Raw genomic sequence first — 14,306 nt, 5'->3', positions numbered from 1 at the left:
TGTTAAATTGCCCCTTAGTGCTCAAAGAATAAGGTGGCGTTACAGGTTTACGGGGGTGTGGGCCGAGGTGGCCCTTTCAGAGAGTCGGTGCAGACTCGATGGCCGAATGGCCTCCTTCTGCACTGTAGGGATTCTATTCTATGGTTCTGCCTGCAAAGTATAGCCAGCAGGGTTTGGGTAACTGTCATTTCCAGCTATGTTTAAAGGAATCCTCATCATCCCTCGGGTAAATTACTGGAAAGTTTATAATGTCTGTACAACATTTAAAAACTTTTTAAAAGGCTCTGGCAAGCTTCCACACTAGTTCTAGATGGTAGAGAAGGCAGATCAGGAAGAAGGAGCATGCCAATTGCAGCTGGATGGAGAGCAAAAGGGGGGAGAGTTTGCAGCAATTCTTCATCTCCCAGATTGTAAAGACCCAAAACATTTTGGTCTTCTTGTAAGGAAAGATGTGGTTATATTTAGAGGCAATGCAGCATGGGTTTACCAGACTGATGTCATCAAGGGATTTGTCATAAAGGGGTAGTGCAGACTTGACCTACATTTCCTCAAGTTTAGAAGAATGATAGCTGATTTTATTGCAACATAGATTCCGGCTAGGGAGAATCGAACTAAGGGTCATAGCCTCAGAATAAGGGGTGGTCATTCCTGCAGCTCTTTTTCAGTAACCTTGATCACTATCTGTGCCGCTTCATGCTCTCGTCTCGACCTGGAAGAATTTATCAACTTTGCTTCCAATTTCTGCCCCTCTCGCACTTTCACATTTCCGACATTTCCCTTCCCTTCCTTGACCCCTCTGCCTCCATTTTCAGTGATAGACTGACCACCAATATTCATTACAAGCCCACTGACTCCCACAGGTACCTCAACTACAGCTCCTCACACCTAGCTCCCTGTAAGGACTCCCAGTTCTCCCAGTTTTTCCGCATCCGTTGCATCTGTTCAAAAATGGTGTGTCTGCTTTTTTCCTTAACTGAGGTGTCCTGAATTCACCCTCCGTGTACCAGAACAGGTGCAGGAGCAGCTTCCTCCGTAACACCCTGGTCCTCACTTCCATCATGCCCAACACCCCATCCCACGGTCCTTTCCTTTGAAATCGCAGAAAGTGCAACACCTGCCCCGTTACCACCTCCCTCCTCACCATTCAAGGCCCTAATAACGTGCTCAGGTTAAACAGCCATTCACTTACACTCCTCCAATTTGGCCTATGGTATTGACGGCTCCCAATGCAGTCCCCTTTACATTGGGGAAACAAAACTCAGAATGGGTAACCGCTTTACAGAACATCACCGCTCAGTCTGCAAGCATGACCCCAACCTTCCTGTTGCTTGCCATTTTTACTTAGCATTTTGTTCTCATGCCCACATGGCCATCCTTGGCCTGCTGCAGTGCTCTAGTTAAGCCCGGTGCTAGCTGGAGGAGCAGCATCCCACCTTCCAGTTCGCCATGTTGCAGCTCTCTGGACTCAATAGGCTTTCGGCAACTTTAGATTGTGACCTTTCTCCTCCATCTTAAACCCCTTTTTAAAAAAAAAAAAAAATATCCCATGCACTGCCTCAGTGCAAACCCACCCAACCCCCACTCCCTCCCATACCAGGCCATCTGTCTTTTGTTTTTAAATTTGCTACTTTTTGTTTCAATCTCTCACAGCTATACTTTAATATCTAACACGTTCTCCCTCTCTTCAGTCTGTTGGAGAGCCAAAAGGACTCAAAACGTTAACTCTGCTTTCTCTTCTTGCAAATGATGGAACAAAGGAACATGGGAATTAGGAGCAGAAGTTGGCAATTCAGCCCTTCAAGCCTGCTCCACCATTCAATCAGATCATGGCTGATCTCTTCCTGGTCTCAAATCCACCCCCCCTACCAGTTCCCCATATCCCTCTAATTCATTTTTTATCAGAAATATATCTATCTCCTTCTTGAAACCATTTAATGACTCAGATTCCACTGCACTATAGGGTAGCGAGTTCCACAAATTCACCACCATCTGCGAGAAGTAGTTCCTCCTCATCTCAGTTCTAAATCTACCATCACTCAACCTACACCTGTGACCTCTCATTCTAGATTGCCTTACAAGGGGGAACATTTGGTCTACGTTTATTTTATCAATCACTTTTAGTATCTTGTATACCTCGATCAGATCCCTGTCATCCTTTGAAACTTCAGCGAGTATAAGCCGGAACGGTTTAATCTCTCCTTATACGTTAACTCCTTCATCCCCGAAATCAATCTGGTGAATTGTGAAATGCCTGCAATGCTACCATACCCTTCCTCAAATAATGAGACCAAAACTGGACACAATAGCCCAGGTGTGGTCTCACCAACACCCTATACAATGGCAACAGCATTTCTCTACTTTTATACTCCAGTACTTTTGCAATAAACGCTAACATTCCATTTGCCTTTTTAATTACATGCTGTACCTCCATACCGATGTTCTGTGATTCATGAACAAAAACACTCCGATCTCTCTACCCAGACGCATTTTGAATCTGTTTTCCATTTAGATAATAACTTGCAACCTCACACTTATCTATGTTAAACTCCAACTCCCAAATTTTGACCCAATCTCCTAGCCTATCTATGCCTGACTGTAAAATTGTTATCTCCTCTTCACTGCCTGCTTTCCCACCTATTTTATTATCATCCAGAAATTTTACTATGTTACACTCTGTCCCTGCTTGCAGATCATTTGTATAGATTTTGAACAGTTGAGGTCCGAAGACTGACCCCTACGGCAACCCGTTAGTTACAGTTCGCCAGCCAGAGAAGGATCCATTTATCCCGACCCTCTGCTTTCTGTCAGTCAGCCAATCCTCAATCTAAGCTAGTATTCTATTTCCAATCCCCTATAACCTCACCTTCTGGATCAGACTTTTATGCAGCATCTTATCAAACACCTTCTGGAAGTCTATATCTACCACATCCACAGGTTTCCCCTTATCCACCTTGCTGGTTATGTCCTCAAAGAACTCAAGCAAGTTTGTTAAGCATGACTTACCATTCATAAAACCATGCTGTCACTGGTGGATTGAGCGTTGTCTTTCCAAATATTCAGTCATCTCCTCCTGAATGATTGATTCCAGTAACTTCCCCACCACAGATGTCAAGCTAGCCGGTATAGTTTCCTACTTTTTGCCTCTCTCCCTTTTTGAATAGGGATGTCACATTAGTATGTTTCCAATCCACCGTGACACATGGCTTATGAGGAGAGACTGAGTAGACTTGGACAATACTCATTGAAATTTAGAAAAATGAGGGGGGTTCCTATAGAAAGATATAAAATTATGAAGGGAATAGATAAGATAGAAGCAAGGAGGTTGTTTCCACTGGCACGTGAAACTAGAACTAGGGGGAATAGCCTCAAAATAAGGGGGAGCAGATTTAGGACTGAGTTGAAGAGGAAATTCTTCACCCAAAGGGTCGTAAATCTGTGGAATTCCCTGCCCAGTGAAGCAGTAGAGACTACCTCGTTAAATGTTTTAAAGGCAAAGATAGATTTTTGAACAGTAAAGGAATTAAGGGTTACAGTGAGAAAGCGGGTAAGTGGAGCTGAGTCTGCAAAAAATCAGCCATGATCATATTGAATGGCAAAGCAGGCTCGAGGGTCAGATGGCCTACTCCAGCTCCTATTTTTTATGTTCATATGTTCTTCCAGAATCCAGGAAGTTCTGAAATATCATAACCAAAGGATCCACTATCTCTGCTGCTACCTTCCTTAATACCCTGGGGTGCAGGCCGTCAGGTACCGGAGACCGATCTGCCTTTAATCCCATTAGTTTATAATAATAATCTTTATTAGTGTCACAAGTAGGCATACGTTATTAGCACCGCAAAGTTGCTGTGAAAATCCCCTAGTCGCCACACTCTGGTGCCTGTTTAGGTACACCGAGGGAGAATTCAGAATATCCAATTCACCTAACAAGCACTTTCGGGACTTGTGGGAGGAAACAAAAGCATCCAGAGGAAACCCTTGCAAACATGGGGAGAACGTGCAAACTCTACACAGACAGTGACCCAAGCTGGGAATCGAACCGGGGTCCCTGGAGCTGTGAACCAACAGTGCTAACCACTGTGCTCCCATGTCACCCATCAATACCGGCTCCTGAGTGATGGCTATTGCACCAAGATCCTCTGCATTAGCTGTAGTTTTTGGAAATTTTTTATTATCTTTTACCGTGAAAACAGAGGCAAAATATTGATTTCAGTGCCTCCACCATCTCGGTGTTCCCTATTATTACCTCACCAGTACTGTCCTCTAACATTTCCTTGAGCTACTCTCTTCCTTTTTATATACTTACAGAAGCTTTTGGTATCAGTGTTCATGTTTTCTGCTAGTTTTTAAATATGTCCTACTGATTGGCAGGATCTTCTCGTGCACTATGCTTTTTCACTCATTCTGACTTCCTTTATTAATCTCTGATAACACTCAACCTCATCCCCAACTTTCACTCCCACAGTCACCTTGTATTTGATTTTTTTTTATATTTCCTTTCCCATTTGTAGTCGTTAGTCTGCCTTGCCTGTTCTTCCTCCTCACACGCTGACTTGCTTTGGTTCCCATGAACCATTATACTACGTGTAGTTTTACCCTTCGCTTTTACCCTTCCCAGACCTGCTGTGTTTTTCAAGCATCCTCTGCAATTCTCTGTCCCAGAGGACTGCATCATTGAGTATATTCAAGTCTGGGTTATGGATTTTGGATATGAAGAGAAATGGGGAATAGTGTGTGGAAAGTACAGTTGAGGGCGAAGATCATTAATGATCTCACTGATTAATGGCACATTCCCCAAGGGCAGGATGACCTACTCCTATTTCTTACATATCATGCAATAAATAGTACAGTGAAACAGAGGCCATTTGGCCCATTGCTTCTATGCCAGGTCTTTCAAAGAGCAATCCAGTTAGTCTCACTTCCACAAACTTTTGCCATATCATGGATTTTTTCTTCAAATATTTATTAAATTCCTTTTTGAAGTCAATTGTTGATTCTGCATCCACTGTCCTATCAGGTAATACATTTCAAATCCTTAACCACTTATTGCATATCAAAAAACTTTTCTCAACGTCGCCATGATTCATTTGCCTATCATCTTAAATTTGTCCATTCTGGTTATCAACCACACAGCCATAGAAAACAATTAGCACTATTTACCCTGCCTAACACTGTGATTTTTAACACCTCCATCAAATCTCCCCTTGTCCTTCTCTCCTCTTAACAACAGTACCAGCTTCTCTGGTCTGTTATTGTAACTCCTATTCTTGGACCCATTCCAGCATATCTCTTCTGTACTGTCTCCAGGACCTTCAAGTCCTTCTTAAATATCTTGTTTGTCTTTTGAGGCAAAGATGAACATGTTTACCATCTGGGGTATTTGGTAGAGTTCCGGATAGTACATAGTTGATTTCTAAGGTTGATCTGTGCCTGGACGTTTCTGCTGCAAATAGGACAGGACACCGCAGGTATTGAGTTTTGGACAAGTAGCTGGCTCGAGATAATATCCTTACCGTTGGAACTAAAGATTCAGATCCCTAATAAAACAAAATCGAACCTTTTACTGAAAATCTTGTCCATAATTGCTCGCATTCCAGAAAGATTATGCCAACACTACTGTACAGTATGCAGCATGTGTCATAATTTTGAAGATGCGAAGCACATGCATGTTCTCATCTAATTGTTAATGAGAAAATAATCGGAAATATTTCACGGGGTAGCTATTGGTGAGGCTATGGGTTTCAAATTTGAGAACAATTTTGTTTTAAAGCAATTTCACCACCTGGAAATAATGCAGAAATTTTAGCAGTCAAAATAGATCACATTTCCTGATTGAACCACAGATCGGTCTTTCTTGCTCAGTTTTTGTTTCTTGATGGAATGTATTTTTATTGAACTTTTTGAATTGTTTCTTATAATGTTCCCACTGTTCATTTACTGTCATACCTTTTAGCTAGATTATTTAATCAACCTTAACCCTCCCTGCTTTGTTTAAGTTTAAGATTCTTTTCAATAATCCTTATTGTCACAAGTAGGCTTACGTTAACACTGCAATGAAGTTACTGTGAAAAGCCCCTAGTAGCCACATTCCGGCGCCTGTTCGGATACACTGAGTGAGAATTCAGGATGTCCAAATTACCTAATAGCATGTCTTTCAGGACTTGTGGGAGGAAACCGGAGCACCCAGAGGAAACCCACGCAGACACTGGAATCAAACCTGGGACCTTGCCGCTGTGAAGCCATAGTGATAACCACTATGCTACCGTGCTGCCCCTTGTTTGCAATTGGAGTATTCCACTTTCAAATTTAATGTGGAATTCAGTGGTATTATGATAAGTACTTCCCAGTGGCTCTTTTACCATGACATTACAAATTATCCCTGCCTCATTACATAATTCTAGATTTAGTAGCTTTATCCCTAGTCTGTTCCACTACGTACTGCTCGAAGAAACATCTACAAACTCTTCTTCTAGACTACTCTTGTAAATTGCCCGTTTCTATGATGATTTCAAAACAAAACACAATTATTTAGTTAGAAGCTCCAATAAATATTTGTTTAATGTTCTGTCCAAAGTTATAAATACCGCAAGGAGGTCTATAAACGACTTCCATCAGTGTTTTCTGATTCTTGTAATTCCTATATTCTCCCCATACTGATTCTACCACATGATCTTCTAAAACCATATTCTTTCTCACAAATGTCCTTATGTAATCCCTTATTCATAGATTATCATAGAATTTACAGTGCAGAAGGAGGCCATTTGGCCCATCGAGTCTGCACCGGCTCTTGGATGACTACGCCTTCTCCTTCATTCTGTCTGAAATATTGTGTACCCTGAGATATTTATTTTTTGACCTTGATCACCTTTCAACTTTGTTGCTGTAATGGTGATTATATCCAAAATATATTTGCCTTTATTTGTGCCACGAGTTCATCTCTTTTCTGCAGATTCACGATATATATTAATGATTTAGATGATGGAACAAAATGTAATAGCTCTAAATTTGAAGATGACACAAAGCTGTGTGGGAGGGTGAGCTGCAAGGAGGATGCAGAGATCTTTCAGTGCGATTTGGGCAAGTTGAGTGAGTGGGAAAATGAATGGCAGATGCAATATAATTTGGATAAATGTGAGGTTATTCATTTTGGTAGCAAAAACGTGAAGGCAGCTTATCTGAATGTCCATAAATTCAGAGAGGGGAATGTGCAACGAGACTTGGGTGTCCTCTTACACCAGTCGCTGATGATAAACATGCAAGTGCAGCAGGCGATAAAGGAGGCAAATGGTATGTTGGCCTTCATTGCGAGAGATTTGAGCAGGAGCAGGGATGTCTTGCTGCAATTGTACAGAGCCTTGGTGAGGCCACACCTGGAATATTGTGTGCAGTTTCACCCTCCTTATCTGAGGAAAGATGTTCTGGATATAGAGGGAGTGCAGAGAAGATTTACCAGACTAATTCCTGGGATAGCAGGACTGATAAACGAGGAGAGATTGAGTCGGTTAAGATTCGCTGGAGTTCCGAAGAACAAGACCAGACAGGGTAGATGCAAAAAGGATGTTCCCGATGGTTGGGTATCCAGAACCAAGGGCCACAGTCTGAAGATACTGGGTAGACCATTTAGGACTGAGATGATGAGAAATTTCTTCACCCAGAGAGTTGTTGTTGGCCTGTGGAATTTGCTACTACAGAAAGCAGTTGAGGCCAAAAAACTGTTTTCAAGAAGCAGTTAAATATAGCACTTGGGGTGAAAGTGATCAAAGGGCTGTTTAGCACAGGGCTAAATCGCTGGCTTTCAAAGCAGACCAAGGCAGGCCAGCAGCACGGTTCAATTCCCGTAACAGCCTCCCCGAACAGATGCCGGAATGTGGCGACTAGGGGCTTTTCACAGTAACTTCATTGAAGCCTACTTGTGACAATAAGCGATTTTCATTTCATTTTTTCATTTCATTCAGGATTGGAGGGGAAGGCTATTGAAATGGGTGATCAGCCATGATCACAATGAATGGCTGAGCAGGCTCGAAGAGCTGAATGGCCTCCTCCCGCTCCTATTTTCTATGTTTCTCAGCTCTCTTGGCCCACTCTTGTCCTTACCCACATAGTTACACTTTTCCATTGCTGAATCTATCTTCTTGGCTCTCTAAATCTCCCTTCACTCAAATCTTCCTCTTTCCCCTGTTAGTTTAAAACCCTGTTGACAGTCCTATTTATATGATTGGTCAATACACCGGCCCCAGCCTGGTTTAAATGGAACCCATCCGAACGTAATAGTTCCCTCTTCCTGATGCTTGTGCCTCGAGACGCCAAAGCCCTCCTTCCCACGCAACTCTGAGACACGCAATTCATCCTTTAATCTTTTTGACCCTGGCCCGTGTCTTGGGTAACAATCCAGAGCTGATTACCTTTGATGTTCCCTCCTCAAACTCTCTTAGCAGAACATCATTCCTGGTCTAACCTGTCATTCACACATGGGCCATGACAAATTGATCCTAACTTCTCCACCAGCTGCAAGGATACATCCTTAACTTTGGTACTGAATAGACAATATGCTGAGCTCCTGTTCACAGCTGCAGAGAACAGTATCTAAGATTTTTCAGATGGTGGTTTTTCCCGCACTACCAGCCAGAGTGCAGGCATGGATGATGACAGCAGTTCTGCAGCCATATACCTCTCAGTTGCGTTTTAATTTGGTGAAAAAGGATTTCTTAGCTCTCGCCTAGCAGGCCTCAGAGACCTGCCAGTCAATCTGCTTGGCTGACAACTTTGTAGTCCAAGCAATACCAGTGGCAACAGTGGACAGAACTGACCAGACTTCAAGCAGCCCTGAGACTTTTCCAGGAGTCTTGGATCAGGTAAGTGTGGAAGGAAGGTTGGGGGGTGGGGTGGGGTGCTAATGGAGGAGAGTTGAGAGTTGGGTGCAGATAGTGGAGAGCCGGGCAGGTGAGTGACTATGGAGTGCAGACCTATTGTGAGGGATAGGCACCTGATGGAAAATAGTAGGTACCCTTTAGGGAAGTGTTCTCTGCCGCAACCGCCACCCCACCCCCGACGCTGAGGAGAGTGGCCTGCTGGACTTCCCCACCCACCACTCTACTCCATTTTGAGGCTGAGCAGAAGCAGCTGGTTAAGGCTGGGCAGTTTGCCCGATGCCTCAGCTACCTCCCATAAAATTGTGGATGGGGAGAAGGGCAGCTGAACGGCCGCCCAGGGACTCCCTGTCTGCAGAACCTTTGATAGGGGGTGGGATGTAAAATTCTGCCTTGTTGCAGCATCTGAATGTGTTGCATTCATAATATTGCTGTCAAATGATTAAAGACTGATCCAAAACAAAAGTGCCTACATGTCCATTTTCTTGCCCTGTCTGCCCCGTCTGAATATACAGTCTTCCCTACTCTAACGTGTATTTCAGAGACTTGCAGTTGAACTTGGATGAGTTTTCTTTTAATATATGTTTGCAAAATTATAATTATGAGATAGTTTGCAGACAGTCTCATGTGGGGCTTTGTGACTGGAGACACTGGTTTTAATTAAATTGTGAGGTTCTTTCCATTGCACTTATGGGCAAAGCAAAGATTCAGAGTTTGACCCTTCTAAATGGGTAGTAAGTTTATGGAATGCATATTTATCAGACTCCGTTAATATGGAACTAAATTGGAGCAAAATCTATTTGAACTGATGTCACTATCAGATGAGTTCCATTCGACTTGAAGTATTTGTAAACCTGTAGAAACATTCATGGATGCTGTGAATTCATTGAACCTAACCTGCTGTATTGATGTCCACAACACTTTATTTGTTTCAGTATCCTGAATTGATGGTTGCTTCCTATAATAACAATGAAGATGCCCCACATGAGCCAGATGGGGTAGCTTTGGTTTGGAATATGAAATTTAAAAAAATCACACCAGAATATATATTCCACTGTCAGGTAAGGCCTCTTTGTAAACAAAATGAGGGACCATCACGTAATGTATTTTAGCACCAATTTTTAAAAATTGATGTTAAAATGATATAATTAAAAGGACTTCTATTGTAGTTACTACTTTTTAATAATTATCATTTAAATCAGAGGAAATATGTCCATTTCTGTATTGTTAACTATTCTTTAGAGTTGTTCAATGTGAGAGAAATATATCTTGGCTGAAAAAGTGTGGTAAACCACTTCCTCGGTGGGGGGGTGCGATGGTGGTGTGGTGACACCGTTTCTTGGACAAGGAGAAGATTTTGCAGTCATCCAAATCTTCATGCCCACCATATGGAGAAGCAACAGGCCTTGTTTTTGTGCCCTTTTAAAAATTTTGCTTAGGTGCATGTTTTAAGACAAGTTATTTTAGTTGATGTGAATGTTCCTCCTATAGGAGCTTCTATATAAGTCTACGTTTCATTCAGAAGAAAAGCTATTTAATTTTTGGTTAACTTCCCTCATTTCCCTTTCTAAGGGTAGCCTTGGGTATGAAAATCAAGATGATATAAATGTCCTTTTCAAAGGAACTTTTTCAAATTCTCAAATCATTCGTAAAAGTTAATTAGAACTTAAATTTTTTTTCACCCATATGCAAATTGGTGTTGGTGGTGAAATTATTTATAAACCACATTGCAGTTGGACTGAGTCGAGCACTAAATCGTTCCTCTTCAGATCATCGAGTCAAGTGTTAAAGAAAATGTAGGTTTGTAACAACAGCAACAATGTATTTTAAATATAACGCTTTTAACAGAATGTGAAAAGTCCCAAGGCGCTTTGCAGGAGCTTGAGCCACATGGAAGACATCACGTCAGATGATAAAAAGCTTGGTCAGGAGGGAATTTTTAAAAAATTCTTAAGAGAGGCAAATGAAGTCGAAGGGGCAGAGGTGAGAGAACTCCAGAGATTGGGACCTAGTCACTGAAAACAAGGTGACTCGTGGTAATGCAATTATGATTGGCAATGTGCAAGAAGCCAGTTGCAAAGGAGCGTAGACATTTTGGAGAATTGTGAGGCTGGAGGACATTATAGAGATAGGGAGGAGTATGGCCATGGAGGGCTTTGAAAGCAAGGCTGAGAATTTTAAAATCGAGATGTTGCTTCACCGGAAGTCAATATCGGTCAGGAGATGGGGAGCAGAAATTACTGTGACTTAAGACGCAGGTGGAATGTGGGAGACCATCCAGGAGTGTGTTGGAATAGTCAAATTTAAAGGTAACTAATAGCATGCATGAAGGATAACACAGTAACTATTACAATAAAGATGGCAAAGTAAAATAAAACATTATGAATAACAAAATGATACTGAATTTCAGCGTTGCATTATTGATTGCAAAACAATTATGGAGAAACTGAAACCAATTCCCCTGTAAAGAAAACGGAGTGCAATCTTGGTGAGTACCAAGAGGAAGCCTGAGAGGTAATTTGTAGATTTCAATAACTGAAGGATTGATGGTCTGATGATAAATAAGTTAGGGTTGGGGACTTCTGGTGGTGGCCATGGAGTGAGTGGTTGCATATTTGGTGGCTCCCGCTCAAGGTGGATTTTGTTGATCCTTCCCCACCCATATGGGGGTCTTTTTGAGGGCGAAAGGTGTGTGAGTGCCCAGGGAAGGTAATACTCCGCTGGGGAGTCTGGTGCGTGGATCAGAGGATGATAAGTGCTGCGAGAAAGAGAGAGCACCTGGAGCAGGGCAGTTTTCATGGTGCGCCACAGGTCAAGATGGCGGAGGGCAAGGGGGCAGTGATGCCCGCCCAGTGGCCAACGGAGAAACTGGTAGAGTTTTAAAATAATAAGTTCCAGCAGCAGAGGAAGGAGGCATCGGAGGACCTGGCTAACGTGGTGGAGCCTCTCAGTGCAGCGATTGAGAAAGTGGAGCAGAGGCTGGAGGGTCAGGACTTGTTGATACAGAAGGTGGAGAAGGCGTTGAGGGCGCATGAGAAGCAGATGTCCTTGCTGGCGGCAGAGTTCGGGATGGTGGTGGACAGCCAGAAGAGACTGGGAGTGAAGTTGGAGGACCTGGAGAATCGCTTCACGTCACAGAATTTGAGGAGAGTTGGGATGCCTGAGGATATCGAGGGAGCAGATTCCTCTAAGTATGTGGCAAGGATGCTGGAGCAGTTGATGGGGGAGGGGGCCGTTGATCAGCCCCTTGAGGTGGATCAGGCATACAGGGCACTGAGGAGGAGGCCGCAGGTGGGGGTGCCACCGAGGGCAATGGTGGTGTGGTGACACCGTTTCCTGGACAAGGAGAAGAATTTGCAGTAGAATACTAGAACATTCAGCATCCGGTATGGTGCCATACTATGGCAGGGAAAGAGTTCTCCACTTCAGTGACACAGAAGCACTGGTGACACACATGGAAGCTCGGGATGAGGATACGTTTCGGTTGGGGCAGGAAGTCTTTGAAACCGAGCTTTAGAAAGAAATGGGAGCAGGTGGCAAGGCCATTTATTGCCCAGGGTGTAGTCTCCAGGATGTCGCAGGCATGTCAAAAGGTGTCTGCTGACCTCCAAGCGGTCAAGCTGAGTGGATGTGTCTTGCATTGCATCTCACACCCACCATACCAGCCACTTCTCACTATTCAGTGCACTGCACCACCCAGCAGCACACCCTAAAGCTCACTCGCACACTCCTTCCAATCATTTCCGCAGCATGCACCATTACATGCTTCTGCAAACTTGGAATCTTTCAGCTCTGGCTTTGTTCCAGAAGATGACCCACAACAGGCAGAACATCCACAGAATCAGGGGAGGTGCTGTATGCTTGAAATCCTTCTGCTCTCTCGCGGAGAATATCCATTGGATCATTGGGATCAGAGTCTGTGAAACTCGAAATTGAGGCTGATGGTAAGTTGCTCCCATATGTATGCTCTCCAGTCACTCACCCCGTTAACCTGAAAGGCGCCATGGAGTAAAAATTGCCATTTCATTGAGTGTTGAACTCCTGCTTTCCTTGCCATTCCCATTCCCTGACATCCATCCTTATCTTATGCATTTGTCCTTTCTGTATTCAGGAATTGCTACCTGGCCACTCGGTGCAGCCTCCGGAGAAAGGGCAGGTAAAAGGGTAGACTACTGAGGAAGAAGCACGATCATGAAATCTTAAATGTGTAAATTTTCCAGGGGATGAAACTAGACCAGTTCTGCTGCAGGGTATTCAGATGTAGTCCTTGTTGGGGCAGACTATAAGAAAATGCTGAAGGCGATGCACACTGAGTTATGTGTTGTCACTGGTTGGGACGTGAAAGAGTTTGGCTCCACCATAGCACACTTGGAACCTAACCTTTCCACCATGGAAGTGGTTGGTAGCACTGCCCCACCGACCCATGATGGAGCATGTTTTGGTTTCCACTGCACTGATTGAAACCTCCCATTATCTCTGCTGCAGTGAAAGTTCAGAAAGAAGTCATGAGATCCTGGCTATTGGCAAGCTGATGCATAATTGTGGTGGAAAATAAAATAACAAACCGGAGGAGGAAGCTGTACAATATTCCTATCTTCAAATGAGGAGAAGCCCAGCACATCAGTGCAAAAGATGAGGCTGAAGCTTGTGCCAAGGAAACAGCTGAAGCTTTGCAACCATTAGGTTGAGCCAAGGGGGTGATCCATCCATCTCGGCATGTTTCCTGAGGCCCCCAGCACCGCAGATAATCATCAGTCTTCACTCCATTTCATATGAAGTCACTGGATGCAGCAAAGGTAGTGGCTCTGATACCATCCCCTCAGCAGTTCTGAAGACTAGTGCTCCAGAACAAGCTATGCCTCAATCAAGTTATTTCAATCCAGATACAACACTGGCAATATCTACATACCAATGTGTAAAATTGCCCAGCTGTATCCTGCCACAAAAAAAACAATCCAATCTGACCAATCACCGTCCCATCAGTTTACTCTCTGTCACTAGCAAAGTGATGGATGTCAAGAATGTGGGAACTTAACCAGATTAACAGTGAACTTGAGATGGAAATAAAATAACAAGCAAGTGACAAGACTAGCAGGCATAGAGGAATAATGAGATGCGTTTTTCCCAGTAGCAGGAGTCTAGAGACATTGAGGTGTTCATGGCCATATCAAAAACATTATTTACCAGAGGGTCAGTGGGGCTATACAAATGATAACTTCTAAAAGCAAAGAATTTGATGGAGTTCGTCAGCAGAATCCACAGAGGGGAATAGCAAAGAGAATGAACAGTATAACTGTCAGCACCTTTATTGGCAATGCAAACTAGTTTCCGTCCAACAGCCTGAGAAGCTAGTTCCTTCAATGATCCGAACCACGGAGGCCTCGTCTAGCTCAGGGTTTTTTAAATTGCGAGTCATGACCCGCGGTGGGTCGCCGACGGGTG

The 14,306-nt window shown here is 43.5% G+C and overlaps 1 protein-coding gene across 5 annotated transcripts in view; it reads left to right on the top strand.

The window, feature by feature from the left end:
- The window catches only part of LOC140425138 (cytoplasmic dynein 1 intermediate chain 1), a 502,251-nt gene that overhangs the window by 308,136 nt on the left and 179,809 nt on the right, over positions 1–14,306 (top strand). For all 5 annotated transcript variants that reach the window (XM_072509063.1, XM_072509064.1, XM_072509066.1 and 2 more), the window contains exon 10: positions 9,800–9,925. In XM_072509063.1, the coding sequence (XP_072365164.1) occupies positions 9,800–9,925 (126 nt within the window). The remainder of the gene's footprint in view (positions 1–9,799; positions 9,926–14,306) is intronic.

Source organism: Scyliorhinus torazame, chromosome 6 (assembly GCF_047496885.1).
Source record: "Scyliorhinus torazame isolate Kashiwa2021f chromosome 6, sScyTor2.1, whole genome shotgun sequence".
In the NCBI taxonomy this organism is placed as follows: Eukaryota; Metazoa; Chordata; class Chondrichthyes; order Carcharhiniformes; family Scyliorhinidae; genus Scyliorhinus; species Scyliorhinus torazame.
This window is presented reverse-complemented; position numbering and strand designations above follow the sequence as displayed.